This window comes from Trichoderma citrinoviride (assembly GCF_003025115.1).
Source record: "Trichoderma citrinoviride strain TUCIM 6016 unplaced genomic scaffold BBK36scaffold_1, whole genome shotgun sequence".
Classification (NCBI taxonomy): Eukaryota; Fungi; Ascomycota; class Sordariomycetes; order Hypocreales; family Hypocreaceae; genus Trichoderma; species Trichoderma citrinoviride.
In genome coordinates, this window is record NW_020194709.1 from 418,119 (window position 1) to 433,462 (window position 15,344).

General features: G+C 54.9%; 4 protein-coding genes across 4 annotated transcripts; 2 read left to right on the plus strand and 2 right to left on the minus strand.

Moving 5' to 3' along the window:
- Positions 1-2,499: 2,499 nt before the first annotated feature.
- BBK36DRAFT_115 (hypothetical protein) lies at positions 2,500-4,220 on the plus strand (the record flags this gene model as incomplete). The annotated part of the gene is made up of 5 exons (XM_024893778.1): positions 2,500-2,579; positions 2,658-2,909; positions 2,971-3,059; positions 3,115-3,539; positions 3,597-4,220. The coding sequence occupies 5 exons, from the start codon at positions 2,500-2,502 to the stop codon at positions 4,218-4,220; spliced, it is 1,470 nt and encodes a 489-aa protein (XP_024753556.1).
- Positions 4,221-5,548: 1,328 nt separating this feature from the next.
- On the plus strand, positions 5,549-7,321 carry BBK36DRAFT_1136913 (amidase; the record flags this gene model as incomplete). The annotated part of the gene is made up of 3 exons (XM_024893114.1): positions 5,549-5,821; positions 5,895-6,338; positions 6,404-7,321. The coding sequence occupies 3 exons, from the start codon at positions 5,549-5,551 to the stop codon at positions 7,319-7,321; spliced, it is 1,635 nt and encodes a 544-aa protein (XP_024753557.1).
- A 316-nt stretch (positions 7,322-7,637) lies between these two features.
- Positions 7,638-9,632, minus strand: BBK36DRAFT_1108383 (copper amine oxidase; the record flags this gene model as incomplete). The annotated part of the gene is made up of 1 exon (XM_024889358.1): positions 7,638-9,632. The coding sequence occupies one exon, from the start codon at positions 9,630-9,632 to the stop codon at positions 7,638-7,640; it is 1,995 nt and encodes a 664-aa protein (XP_024753558.1).
- A 1,789-nt stretch (positions 9,633-11,421) lies between these two features.
- Positions 11,422-13,575, minus strand: BBK36DRAFT_1173612 (hypothetical protein; the record flags this gene model as incomplete). Its single annotated transcript, XM_024895876.1, has 4 exons — positions 11,422-11,805; positions 11,929-12,127; positions 12,213-12,434; positions 12,488-13,575. The coding sequence occupies 4 exons, from the start codon at positions 13,573-13,575 to the stop codon at positions 11,422-11,424; spliced, it is 1,893 nt and encodes a 630-aa protein (XP_024753559.1).
- Positions 13,576-15,344: the final 1,769 nt, after the last annotated feature.

Below are 15,344 nucleotides of genomic sequence, written 5' to 3' on the forward strand. Positions count from 1 at the left end.
GGCAACAGGGGCAAAGGGATCAACGGGATTCAGCAATAGAATAGAATAGGTGGGAGATCTTTCTGCTTCTTCAATGTGTTTGTCAGAGCTGTGATGCCTAAATTGCATATTTGCTCTCCGCTTCTCGTGCCCGAACCTTCGTGGTGTTTGTGGTGCCATAATGAGATTCGGATAGGGGAGGGATTAGCAAAACATGCATTCCAACGGCTGTCTATTTCCGAAAGAGCTCGGAAATAGCAAACCGAATGATGAGGGATTGACGATGTTCATCTGTTATTCTTTTTTCAAGATGAAGGAGGGAAAATATTCAGAACGGAGCGATCTTCCGTCAATGATGGCCACATATTGTCCGAACCACGCAAGAACGGAACGAACATGGCCGCTAGCACTCATTTTACAGCGCTATTCACGCTGCAATGCCTTCAACTGCGCTAGAATGTTTTATAGACCACGACACCTCATGAAACTTGTCTCTCAAAGTCCAAACATCGCATACTGCAGTATTCCCTTCATTCGACGATCAATTGCTCGTCTTGGGCCTTGATAGGCGCAACTAGCGAAGGAGAGTCGACAGTCAGCCTGGTTGAGAATATTCCCATTCCCTTGGTCCCTGTTTGCACACTTTCTGCCAACTCAAGGGTCTCTGTTCGCCAGACTCTACGATATTCCGACCGACTCGATCGATGCATATTTCGAAACCTCAGCTGTGCTTGTGCCGCCGGCATATTGGTGATGTTGAGATAAGCGAGCCATCTGGGGTAAAACGCGTGTCCAAAGAGTCATGGGAGCGGCAACGGCTGAGGCTGAAGAAACTAGTATTGGGATATGGATCAGCTAGACAAGGGCATCTTCTGTGAGGGTTAGCGAAACGTGCAGCAACACCAGGCGGTATGGCTTGTTGGTAAGAGAAATCGCCCAATGCTTTGATGGATGAGTAAGAAGAGAAGATGAAAAGTGACGGCTTGCTCGCTTCAACTCTCAGCTCAGCTCAGCTCAGGTGTTCGCCTGACTCCTGGGCCTGGGAGTCATGGATCCTCCATGGATGCCTCTACCGGGGCTCGTGATGCTTCAACAGGGCCTGTAGGTATTTAATGCCTGTGCAGAAAGTCAGAAAACCAGGCTCCAAGACGACTCTGCAAGGGGCATGGATGTCGATTATGGAGACCGGGAGATCCGTGCTTAATACGGGAGAGCCCGTAGTTATGCGTTAGCTGCCTTGCCAGAACCGGTGTACAAACAAGCACGGCCACAGAGTTGAAGCTATTCCCTGTCTACTCAGAGCGTTCTAGCCTCATGTTCAAGCTGTTCGGTTGGCTTGATCGAAGCTGGTCTTCCAACCCCTTTCGGCATCAAGTTGCATTGGGAGGCGGTGGGCAAATGGCTTTGAGTACCTGTGATATTTTAAGGCACTCTGCTCGAACCTGGATCAACTGATGGGCAGCCGATGAGTTTATGCGGCTGGGTCAAATGTAACCAATACCCGCCTGTCGGTAGCACCGCTTAGTGGCTGGCGTACCTGGACCTGGCATCTATTGTTCGGCTGTTGGTGGGCTGGTACTGTACGCGCGAACTCGTGTCCGATCGAACGAGGCTTCATGGTTCGTCTCGTACCCGCTACTTGGCTCAAGTTCTCATGAAGAGATAGAAACGTCAATCATCGACACGGCTTCTGTCAACTTGACACTGTCACCAGGCCTTTCGTCTCTTCGGCTCTCTTACCGCAATTCTACTTGTTTCAAAGCCACTTTTTTCCTATTCCTCTTCTCAGCTTCTTGCAGTGACATGATCCCAGCAGTTTAGCTCTCTTCTTTCTCTCCCCCCTCCCGTACAGCCGCCATCCATGTCCTTGTCAAGCTCAAGCGAATCGGCATGGCCCCTCAACAAGGGCGCCCGTTGGCTCTCTGGTCGCCTTTACTTTCTCACCCAGCCAGCAGTCACAAATCGCCTTTTCCCGCTCTTCTCCTCGTTCGCCTCGCCCCCCTTTCAGGGATAAAGATACGCTTGGCCTCCGAGAAGAGTCTAAGCTAAGGCCGGGGGATGGCTAGACGATGTCGATTTATCTAATTTTTTTTTTTTTTCATTCTACTCTTTGACTTGCGGCCGCCGCATCAAGCGTTGACTGGGGTGAATCGATAGAGTATTAGTTTGTGACCTTCTACCACTTTTTACTATATTTTATCTCAACGGTTTATCAATCGTTTCCCCGGTTGTGACTGCCTGCCTGGGTCCAAAGTCGCGTCTGGAAGCTGCGGAGAGGAGAGACCGCCGGACGGGAAGCAGCGAGCTAAACTACCTTACCTAGTAGGTATATCCGAAGAGCGCCTGCAGTTATAACGAAGCCGGTCCGCTCTTTCTGGATTGCCTAGTCTTCCCACTCCATCGACGCCTTTCCCTCTCTCACCCATCCCATCCCCTTTCCTTTCTTCCTCATCCAACATTTGGGAAGATAGAAAGGACTGCCAGCCTGAACTTAGTGCAGCCCTTCCCGCCATTCTCATCATGGCCGCTGAAAAGGATGAAGTTGCCGTTGTAGAGGCACAACCGCAACATCAGCGTCTTTCCACATGGCGATATAACTCGTGCGTTTCCGGCCCTGCCTCTGTCCTCTGATGATTGCAAGCATACCTTGCTAACCTGTCAGTTTAACCTCGCGATAGACCTTTTGTCCAGACCATCATCGTCGGCTTCGTGCTGTTCTGCAACCCTGGAACGTATCTCGCCATCACCGGTCTCGGCGCTGGAGGCAAGCAGCCGCAGCTGATTGGTATCGTTAACAAGGCCAATGTCATTCTGTACTGCTTGTTTGGAGCGTCCGGTATCTTGGGAGGTAGCATTATCAACAAGATCGGACCGCGATGGGCATTGATGATTGGAGCTACGGGTTATCCCATGTATGCGGGATCTCTGTGGTACGTTTACAGACAATTCTCTATGTGAAATTGGAATGTTCAAGCTGACTGTGGTCTTCAGGTGGATTGATAAAGGCGAAGGCTCCTGGTTTGTTCTCTTTGGTGGTGCTTGGCTGGGTCTGTCCGCAGGTCTGCTCTGGTCCACGCAAGGTAAGGAGCGTCAACAATGATCACTTAGACTCCTTACTCACACATAGGCATACAGGCTACATCACGACATGCTATCCTACTGAGGCGGACAAGGGCAAATACATCGCCACGTCATGGGTTCTCAATGCCATGGGTTCAGTTGTCGGAGCGGCCATCGTCCTGGGCGTCACTATCAACAACACCTCCGTCTCCGGAGTGCCGTCGTCCGTCTACATCATCTTCATCTGCCTCGAGTGCGTCGGTCTCCTGCTTGCCGGCCTGCTGCTCGACCCGTCCAAGCTTCGACGCAACGATGGCCGCCCAATCGCCTCGTTCACGCCTCTTCCATGGCACCAGGAGCTCAAGGCTCTCGCTCTGACAATGCTGGAGCCCAAGATGGCGCTGATCACGTTGTCCATCTACAGCAGCGAGATGTACCTGTCGTTGACGGGAGCCTTTAACGCGTGGTACTTTAACGCCAGAACAAGATCCCTGGCCAATGTGAGCATTTTTTTGCTATCATCATTCTATAAAGTCGAGTTCTAACTGTGAGAATAGTTCTGCTACTGGATCCTCCAAGTTCTGGGTGCTCTCGCCATTGCCTGGGTCTGTGATGCCTCAATCTTTGGATCCCGTCGACGCCGAGCCTTTGTTGCCGGAGGCTTCGTGGCCTTCGTTATTGGAGGAACATGGATCGCCATGGTTTCCTTCCTGTCCGTCAACGACATCGACCGAAGCGAGACCCCGAGAGCCGTTGACTGGACCGAGACGAGCAAGTTTGCCGGCCCATTCGTCATCTACATTCTCTTTGGCGCCTGCTACCCCATCTTCCAAAACTTCCACCACTGGACATACAGCACCTTTTCCAACGAGCCGCACGTTCTGGGACGCTACAGTGGATACTTTAAGGGATTCCAGGCATTTGGCACGGCGACGGCGTTTGGTATCGACACTCACGGCGTGCAGTTCATCAGAGAGGCCGGCGCCTACTTTGGCATGATGATGGTGGGACTGATCCTGACAATGATCAGCATCTACTTTTACACAACCAACACCAAGTACGGTCAGGAAGAGGGCGTGGTGATTCCCGAAGCGTTTGAGGACGTGGTTGACGAGCACGTCGAGGAGAGTCACGACAAGTCTCTGGACCAGAGCGAGACGACGGGCTCACAGAAGGATTAAAGCGACTGTTTCTCTCCCCACCTCTCCGCCCTCTATTTCTTCTATTTGATTGAGCGTGTAATGACTGACCCGAGGTCCGGAGCTACCAATGGGATTTGATTTGACGACTATATACTATACATACTAATGGCTGCATGTCCTTCAGGGCAGGCATGGAAATGGGCAATGGGAAACGGGATTAATGGGGCATGCTCATGGGTATGGGCTCGATGCCAGTATTACTGATACGACTACATGAATGAACTCAGTTTTGAGCATAATCTACAAGATGACAATGAGAGCTTGCCTCGCCACTATCATGATATGTACTGCTCTGAAGGCGACTTGTCGTACCAAGGTAGGTTGTAGATAATGGCCATTACCGTACCTGTAATCGAACACCATCCAACATCATGGCCGTTGTTCATGACATGACATCAACATGGCCGTCGCATCCGGGCCAGCGGATCCATGCACGATACGCCCGTCCATTCGCGTCGAACCACCTTGTCGGTTCGCATTCCTCATCACAACCAACACAGCGTCGCAATGCTGCTCCACAAGCGACTGCCGACGCCTGGCCCATGAGCTTCTCCCGAGCCCCATCGCTCCCGCGGTCTCTAACTTGACTGGATACTATGTACGGAGTACACGTAACAAGGCGAGAAACAACCCCGGTCTAGGCTCTACCTTTGGTATTGGCAAAACCCCGCGCGGGAAGTGATGTGATGAATAAGGTCGTTTCATACACACACACACAAGTTCCAAGTGACATGATATGACAAGTCAAAGATGCAGATTGTTTCAGTGCCTCTTGATGCTGCAGACAAATCGAATAGAAGCCCGATCCCAGTTGTTCTAAATGCTCCGGCTTCGTGCTCCTGTTCGCCGGCATCGAGGGCTATGCCAAAGGGGGCAGTATATACGCTAGAGGGGGGGCGATGCCTGCAAAATGCTACGTGAAATTCGTTAACGGATATTTATGTTGTATTGAATAATGAATTCTTTTATTTTTTCCTCTGATCCTCTTTTTCTCCATCCAATTCCTGTAGATGCATGTTGGGCAGCCATGGGGTAGCTGGATGCTGCTTATGGAAGGCAAACTGATGAGGGGATGAGGGGTTGAGCACACAAGCTGTGGACGAAGATGGGGGATGGCTTCAGGCTTTTGCGACCTGAAGAGGAACTGAACTGGGACTGGACTCTGCAGTTGAATTGATAGCCTCGCATTAATCAGAACTAATCAGATTCCCGAGTTCTGCAAACCCATAGCAGCCCAATCCCGCAAATGCTCCTCCTGTAGACAACAAATTAACAAAAACAAACCACCACCGCCATCACCACCAAAAATGCCCGAATCGCAGGACAGCATCCGCCTCGCCATCTCCCTGCGAGACGGCTCCCTCGACAAGAGCGTCCTCTTCTCCCTCTCCCAGATCACGTCTCTCCCCCAAGATGTGACGTCGGTGCCTCGATCCAGCGACCTGCTGACGGACGCGGAGCTGCAGCTGACGGAGGAGTACGATGCTACGGCGCTGTTGGAGATGCTGGCGGCAAAGAAGGTGACGGCGGTTGAGCTTCTATCGGCGTTTCGCAAGAGGGCCACGATAGCCCAGCAGTGTGTGAGTCGACCTCTCCCATTCTCTTCATTCTCGGGCTCTCCAAGGTGGCTCCATTGAGCTGACAGTGGGACAGACCAACTGCCTCACAGAGCTCCTCCCCGAGGCCGTCTACGACGCCGAGGCCTGCGACGAGCACCTTGCCCTCACCGGCCGCCTCATCGGCCCCCTCCACGGCATCCCCCTCTCGCTCAAGAACCAGATCGGCGTCGCCTCGCACCTGACCAACGCCGGCTTCGTCGCCTGGATCAACAACACCAGCCGCCACGACGCCGCCATCGTCAAGACGTTCCGCAAGCTGGGCGCCATCGTCTTCGCCCGCACGAACCAGCCGCAGGCCGGCATGCACCTGGAGACGTCCAACAACATCTACGGCACGACGGTGAACCCGCGCAACAGGCAGCTGACGGCGGGGGGCAGCACGGGGGGTGAGGCGGCGCTGATGGGCATGAATGCGTCGGTGCTGGGCATAGGGGGGGATATCGGAGGGAGCATCCGGATTCCCGCAGCCTTTAACGGGGTAAGAATAGGGCGCTTTTTTTTTTATGATTCCCCCCTATGAGATTACTCGCTGACAAAACGCAGCTCTACGGCTTCGTGCCCTCACCCAGTCGCTTCAGCGGCATCGGCGTCGTCGTCCCAACGCCCGGCCACGACGCCATCGTCGGCACCCTGGGCCCCTTTGCGCGCTCTCTCCGCGACATTGAGCTCTTCTGCAAGGCTTATTCGTCAACACTTCCCTGGATCGACGACGTCTCGCTCATCCCCGGCAGCATCCTGTCCTCCGCCATGGGCCGCCAGCTGGACGAGACACGGCCGCTCAAGGTTGGGCTGCTGATGGACGACGGCGTGGTTTCGCCTCTGCCTCCCGTTCGAACCGCCATGCGCCGCATCGCCGAGAAGCTGGGCCGCGCCGTGGACGTCCAGGTCGTGACGTTCTCTCCCATGGAGCACGCCAGGGGCTGGAGCATCATTGCCGCCAACTACTTCGAGGACGGCGGCGCCAACATCCGCGCCATCTGCGAAAAGGGGGGCGAGTCCGTCCTGCCGCTGACCGAGTGGATCATCAACGAGTGCCAAAAGGGGAGAAAGGAAGTGGCCTCATCGCCGGAAGGGCTCAAGGAGGCTCGCGACGCCTTCCGCCAGCAGTACAGCGACCACTGGAAACAGTTCGACGTCGACGTGGTGCTCGCCCCGATATACCCGAGCGTGGCCGGCCCGCACGGAGCGACGAGGTACTGGGGTTACACGTCCATCTGGAACCTGCTGCAGTATCCGGCCGTGGCGATGCCGGCGAACAAGCTGGTGGGCGGAGCGACGGCGGCCGAGCTCAGGGAGGCGTACGAGCCCAAGAACGAGCTCGAGAAGCACTACTGGGAAATCTACTCGCCGGAGGACGCCGAGGGTTTGCCGGTTGGAGTGCAGGTCGTGGGCAAGCGGTATCACGAGAGGCTGGTGCTGCAGGCGGCGAGGGTGATTGAGAAGGCGCTGTTGGGGAAGTGAGTGATGCTGCGCTTGTTGGGGCAAATGTGACAGATACCATGATCGACTCTCGTAGCCAAGGATTATAGAGATGTTATATAGACGACCCTTGAGGGGTATCACGAGGGCTTACAGAGGATGTAAGGAGTTTTCATCTCAGCAGTTGATAATTCATCATCATCCTCCGTCTCTATTTGTTAAGAACCATCTATATAAAGGTCTTTCAAGTAGGATATGCTCCAATCTCACAGGCCTTATATAGGCTTCCCATGATATCCAACATCTCTATCCAAGTTATACTCGCACGCTTCATGAACTACATTGTCATCCTGGAATATCACACCTTGCAGCACTCCTCGATCTCCTTGGCCACCTCCTCCACCAACGTCGACTTATTCACGCCCTGCTGCGAACTGGGCACGTCCAGCGCCGGATTCTTCTCATGGAACCCAACCGGCTTGAAATGCACGCTCAGCTTCTCCACGGGCATGACCGGAAAGTCCTCCGGCCGCGGGTTATGCGTCAACCCAAAGGTATGCCAAAACACCACATCCTGGTTCCGGATATCATCCCCCCGAGCAGCCCACGTATCGACGCCCGTGCTCATGCGGCTCTGGTTCGTGAACTCGCCCGCGGCGAACAGCTCGCCGTCGCGGTACCGCGTCACCCACACGGCGTGCTCGTGGAAGCGCGCGCGGCGGGCGTTGAAGGAGCGCGAGGCCATGAGCATGCGCTGGCTGGCGACGGTCTGCACCTTGTAGGCCACGGGCTTGCGGCTGATGGCGTTGATGACGCCGTCGTTGCGAATCTTGAAGACGCGGCCCAGCTCGACGTTTGTGTCGGCGAAGCCCGCGGCGTCTAGCACTGTCGTCCGCGCCACGTAGCCTACGCCGTAAGGGTCCTCGACGCCGTGCTCCTCCGGGTCGAGAGGCACGCTGTCCTCGTAGATCACCGTGTTGTTGAAGCCGTCAATAGCAGGGTCGACGCGCAGGTTGAAAATGTGCTGGTGATACGGCGCCGAGACGCCCGGTCCTACAGGGGTCGACCACGGCAGGTTCAGGCCCTCGGCGTCGTCGATCGGGATCGTCGACAGGATGCCCGTAGCTCGGACCTCGAATTCGATCCCGCCCGCCTGGTCCAGCACCCAGGCAAAGATGTACTCGTAGTTGGAGACGGTGCAGATCATCTGCACCACCAGCTGTCGGTTCCGCACCACCGTCGCCTCTCCGTTGCGGTAGTTTGTATGCTTGTGGAGGATCCCGGCGTCCTGCTCGTGAAGGCAGATGACGTTCCGCAGATGCACTGGCCGGCCCTCGGAATCGATGCGGAAGCCGTCAAAGTACTTGATGTGGCCCAGACAGTCGCACCCGAGGCTGAGCTGGTTGCAGGTGATGCCCAGGCCGACATCTCCCACGTCGAACGCTTGTTTTCTGTGATATGGCTTGCGAGGGTCTCCGTAGGGGACAGTCATCTCGGACAGAGCGAGGCGATAGAAGACGTTGCGGCCGTCAAAGGTGACGTTGTACAGAACGAGGCCCTCGCGGTAGTTGAAGCCGACGCGGAACCGCCACTTCTGCCACTTGACGAGGTGGCCATCGAGTGAGAACGAGGGCCCCTCGGGCTGCTGGACAATCAGCGGCTTCAAGTCGGTTCTCAGCGGCGTCTCAAGCAGCTCGTGGGCGTATTCAACGGCCTTGACTGGCTTCCACGGCTGAGTTTCACCAGCCACTTCGTGACCGCGGCCCGTGGGCAGGTAGTCGATCCGCACGAGCTCCTTGGAGTTTGCGTCGAGCACGGGCGAAAAGGCACACGGCAGGGAGTAGTGGTTCGACTGCGGATGCGCCGTGGGCACGATGAACATGTAAAACTGCACCAGCCGGCGGTGCTCGGCCTCGTCGTCGGTGCCGTAGATCCACGGATCCGTGCAGACGGTGACGCCCTTGGGCAGCTGCAGCTTCTCGATCTCGGCAATGACCTTGGGGTGCTTGAGGCAGATGGTCTCAAGCCCAATCATCTCGTCCACGTCCACGGGGCCCTGGATGTGCTTGGGCAGCTCCTTGAGGGAGACTACGGCCTTTGTCTCGAGGTTGATGACAGCCTTGAGGAAGGCGTGCGTATCGAGGCGGTGCAGGTAGCTGTAGGCGAGCCGAGCAGGTGGCTCGGGGAGAGCCTGGCCCGTCCGCTCGGCCTCGATGTAGGGGATGACATGCTGCTTGATGGGCTCTTGGATGTCGATGACCTTGAAGCGGAGGCTGATGCCGGGGAGAGACGCCTTGAGGATGGATGTGGCGAGGGAGATTTCGTCTGGGCGGATGGGATCGAAGGGATGCATCGTTGTGTATATGAAACAAACGGCAACAAACGTATAAGAGCTGGATATATCGAGTATGCCGTGTGTGCCGTGTGCTGTATATCGTATAAGCCGGAACTGACCAGTGGCAGCTCTCAGAGCGTGTAGTTGTGCTTGGTGTTGTACGGAAATAGCGGCGAATCGTCCAGTATCCGCAATAGTATCCGGATTACCTCCAGTGATATCCAAAAGCTCTCACCGGCAGTGGTCAAAACAGCAATACCCAGGTCCAGCAGCAAGGATTGGCCATGCGCTCTTCTTCAGCCTTTTTTCTCTCTTCTTCCAACCGAGACTCCCAAAGCTGACCAGTCAAGTTGCCAAGAGTCTGAATGAATGCGGGACAACATGATCGTGCAAAGAAAGGGGGGGGAGAAGGCCGTTTTATCTCAACTTCCACCATCTCACCTAGCACAGCACTAACGTCGAAACCATACCCGTATCACCTCTTCTAAGCCCATCGATAACTCGCAGCTTGACAAGCCTCCATTGCGGTTTGCTTATTCGTTCTCCATCACGACAACTTTGGGACTTACCCACAGATACGGACCGAGAGACATGGTTCATACATGCCCAACCACCCATCCGTGCAGGTATATAAACCCCATCTTTCTTAATATCCCGCCGCTTCCTTTCCCCGTTTCACTCGATAGCAAAATGAGAAGAACATGCAAGTCTCGGGAACCAACCGGCGCCAGTGTAATGTACAAGTTACGCATCAACTTCCAAATCGGATAAAGAACCGAAGACCGAACCCCCCCATCTCCCCTCACCAATCTATCTATCGAACTATCTTTTTAGGATCCTCCCCGCCCTTGCGAATTTAACCCAGTTGTCAAGGGCCCAACCAAGGTTAAAAAAAGAGTATCAAAAGCAAAGAGAAACAGACGAACCAACAACATCCGATCTGCCTGTCCTTGCTCGTTGAACTAACCACCATAAAATGCGGAGGTGGCCCCCCCAACGCCAGCCGCTGCCTTAGTGAAGTTTTTCCCTTTCTCCAAAAAGAAACGCCCTCTGGTACAGCAACCGTCATTCCGATTCCGATTTGGGCCAAAGATACGCGCCCTAAACGGGAAAAAATAGAGAGCCGCTGTGGAGGCTTTTTTCCCCTTGGGCTCTTCCTTGTTTTCCGTCTGTGGTGTCCATGTAAGTAAGAAGGGGGCGGAAAAAGAGCAGACAGCTCCTTGATTATCGGAACAAAGCACATCATCAGCTCAAGGCTCCATCCCCAGCCTTTTGGCACACTACTGTGCTTGCTATGGAGCAGCTCCCTTGCTCGTTTCTGCTTGGTCGAGGATTAGTCGTGCAGGCTAGTCGATGACATTTAAAGCCGTGGTCCGTCCTTGTCCCCATCCTGTCTCTCTTTTTCTCCGATGATGGAAATGTTTTTCTCACAGAATTACTAGATTTGGCTATGTGCTTGTAGCTAGACGCCATCCTTCAGTCATGTTTCCCATACGAATATCCAAACACAGATGACACCATCCAGAGAGCGAATGCATACTATCGAACCGACGACGACAACGAAAACGGGCCAAGGAAATTGAACAGAACCGAACTAAGGGAATAAGGAAAAGCCGGAACAAAGGAAAAGAAGGAAAGAAGAAAGCAGAAAGAAGCAACGCATCATCTTGGAGTGGAAATGCGCCATCCCCGTCTCCCTTTCTATGTGTGGTGAGGAGGTCGCCATCACGAGGATTGGTGACCGGTGGTTGGTGATGGGGTTCGTCACCAGTTGACGATAACTTTCTCCATCCTCTCCAGTGAGCTCTCAAGTGATGATGAGATCCCACTTCGCCATTGCCAGCAACCCCCGCCAGTCCGAAAAGTTTCCCTGCTCCGATCTCCTCTTCCAGACCTGGTTCAACAAGGCACTTGCACACTTGACGTTCCCCAGCCCAATGTGGCTGCCCAGCGCTTCCACGCGCTGCAGCGCCTCCCGAGCCTGGTCTGGCCGATTCGTCTCACAGGCAACGATGAAGAGAAGGGGGAGCAGACCGGCCTCTTCCGGACACCCGAGCGGAACTCGAGCCACCGCCGCCAGGCACTTTGTCAGAGCGTCCGCCTTTGTCGTGGGCAACAGAGCATGCAGGTACACCCAGTTGATGGACATCATCGGCTGGGCTTGAGCTTGTGATGCTGCCTGGGCCTGGAACTGGGCTCGGAATTGAGCCTCTACCTGAGCCTGGGATAGGGCTTGGGGTGACAATGACAACTGCGAGAGCGATTCCGACTGCAGTGACAAGTCCAGCGCCGTCGGGGCTGGTGGAGACGAAACGGCGCCGTTTCTCTCCCTCTTCGCCTCCCTCTCCGCCTCTCTCTCCGCCTGAAGCTCGAGCACGGCATGGATGCAGGCAATGACGGCACACCGATAGGCCTCGGCAATGTGGGACGAGTTTTCGATTGTCGAGGCTGACATGCCCTCCGGAATGGCGAACCGATGCGCGTCCCAGCTTCTCAGGGAGAGCAAGCGCAACCTATTACAAGACGGTTCAGTCAGTGATCCATTTCCTCAGGCTCTCAGTCATTAGAGGAGAGGGTCTCAGCATCTCTTTCACATACAATTCCCTTATTCCTTGCTCCAGCTTCTCGGGTTCATCCCGAACGTTGATCACGAGGAGGTCGTTGACGCGGCCGAGGAGAATGATGAGGCTCTGAGAAAAGCCCATGTAGGGGTCGACTGGGAACAGCCGGTCTTGTTCAAAGGGCTCATGCTCGAACTCGTCATCGACTGCCTGCGGTGAAGACTCGGTGACGCGAGCAATGTTCTTATGGTACGACATGCTGTTTGTTGCTCGTTAGCTAAGGCATAAGGAACAAGATACGGCACGACTCACAAGCTTCGAACGTAGGTCAGCGTCTCGGACATGGAGGCAGCCTGATCCGCATCCAACGACTGGCACAGAGACTCGATACCTCGCAGGTGGAAGCGCCAGTTCTCCACGCCGTCCTTGATGATCTCGTACTTGCAGAGGAAGATCGAGGCAAGGATGGCCATTTCAGCCGTGTCCTTATCCGCGATGGCCGTGTTCCTCTTGTTCTTGGCCTTTCCTTTGCCCTTGCCCTTGCTACTACTGCTACCATCGTCGTCTCCTGCAATGTCATCACCGTCGTCCATCGGAATTGATGCGTCCCCATCAGTTAACAAGTCTCTTGTTCTTCCAGAGACCGAACCGGAACCAGAGCTGGAACTCGATACTCGCGGGATCAACTCTCGCACCGCCGACAACACCCGAACATAGTACCGCGTTGCCATGGTTGCGTACTCGGACCGATCGACCTCCGACGCGCTCGAGCGGTGCACGGCAGCCGTGGCACAGATGGCGTCGAGCAGCAGACTCGACGAGGCGATTCGCGGCAGAATCAGCGACTTGAGCGGGTTGACGCGGCTGTTTGCGTTGACTAGCACGTTGCTCAGCCGCTCCAGGTAGTACTGCAGGTAGAAGTATTCGCTCGTAGAGAGATAGGAAAACTCGGACAGCGACGGTATCTCCCGCGAGGCGCCGCGAGCCCGCAGGGCCACTGCCTGGTGATCCTGGTTGTCGCGATTGCTGCGGCGGCGACTACGGTTGGGGTGCACGAGTTGGAACTGCGTCTGGAACTGCAGCTCCGGCTGAGACTGAGTCGAGGATCGCGACAGCCTCCGCGCCTTTACGGGGACCAGCTCGCGGCTGGTGCTAGATTCTGCATCGTCCGCCGAGCTGCCGGAAGACCCCGACGAGGTCGATGCCGGGCTCGAGTGGTTCAAGTCGTCCGCATCCGGCTCCGGGTCGGCGTCGCTCACGGATCTCGACGACCGAGTGTCGCGTGTCGGTGTGACGACGTTGATGGGACAGAAGATGTCGAACTGCACGCATTCAAGGCCGAGTCGGAGGCATGTCTGGCACCTGCAAGTCGCCAAGCCGTCAGCGGGAACTGGTCGCATACGACTTATCAAAGGCCAAGAGCCAGTAGATTCTCATCACTGCAGACCGTAGACTGTAGACTGTAGACTTCTCTTCCCATCCTTGCGTGACCGACGTCCCTGCGTAACGTAGAGGGCTGTCCGACCAGTAGAAAGGAAGAGCAAGATGTAGGGAAAGGGGACGATATCGGAGCTACTAGGAAAGACAACAGTTGAACTTCACAAAGGCCTACCTAGGCTTCTGGCCATCACCTGTAGGTATTCAACGTCAGTAAGTCAACCTTTTGTCTCACGTAACATACAAGCAACCTGAGACCATCCATCGGCAGAGCGGCCGCCCTCCCCCCCAAACCACCTATCAGGGACAAAGACAGCGGAGCGCAACGTCAAAAGGAACTCACACTTCTTTCTCCGCCTCTTGCAGGTACTGCAACCCGTGCGGCTCCACGGCGTCTTGCGAATTCGGCGCGCCATTCAGGAACAAGCGACGCAAAGTAGAATAGAAGCCCGGTTTACAAGCTCCTCATGCAAAGCTGGAAATCCCCGTCAAGCTGTACTGGTGGATGGGCGGAGGCCCAGATAGAGGAATCGAGAGAATCGTTTCAATCAAAGACAAGTCGTGAAATGAGAGATCAGAAAGACATGGCTGAACAGAAAACAATCATTCATGAAAGGACAAGAATAAGACAAAGCAAACGTCACCAAATGCCAATATCGCTCGTAACGTGACAAAAATCAGATAAAAATATGCAGAATGAAGAAGCAGATGCGGCGGTAAGACGCCGTAGGAAACAACACGGCGGTATCCAGAAAAGAAGAAGGACGCGAGAAACAAAGGCGATTTCCGGATTGAACAGTGGAGGATAAAATCGCCCTAAGTGCCGGGGTCTGAGATTGATGGAGGAAGAGCAGGAAAAAAACGACCCAAAGAGCCGAGCATGGGTTTGCTGCGATTATGGGTTTTGGATGGATATGGAAGCTTTCTAGATGAGCAAATCAAACCTGGGTCGGGGCCTGAGAGGCAAGGAGCCAAGGAGCCCACAGGGGAGCCGGGAGACGCGGGGTAAAGAAACCGCTGGCGTTTAAAAGTCCGTCGAAGTGTCGGGTTGCCGTCGATTGCTTGTTGGGGAGGAGAGCCAGTTCCCTATTGCGTGAGGGAGCAAGGTTAGGGGTGTGGGATAGCTAGGAGCAAGAGGCATAAAGCATGATAGGGAGAGTAGCAAGGCCAGTAGTAGCACCAGAGATGGGCCAGCGACTGGTCCTTTGGGAGAGGAGCATAATAAGGTAAGGAAAAAGGGGGAAGGGCCGAGAACCAGCCAGAGCTTTGAGTCTGACAGCTAGTACAAAGCTGGACGCAGTTGCGAGGCAAGGCAGCAGAGCTCATCACAGCAGAGGTGAAGTCTGGCAAAACAACACAAAATCACTTGCGAAATCGCTGGATCAAGGGCAATAGACGGATCTGGTGGCGGCAACAAGTCCAAGCCATCAAAAGTCGACTAGCAACAGCCAACGACGCCTAGCGAGCTATTCTTCTCTATTCATCCTGCTGACCACCGTCGTCTAGCCCTCAGTCTATACTAATGGCCCTGCTCGCTATCTCGCACCTTATCTCGGAACGATGGCGCGCCCCTATCAGAGTGCGTCCCGACTTCGTCGACATGCCAGCAACTCTATATGCCGGAGACCTCATCGAAATCCGCAGCAACGTGAATCATCCACTACCGATACCCGCGCTGAAAGTGCTGACCGAAGCGCTGCGAGGCGTCACGAACCGCCCCATGGGCACCGCC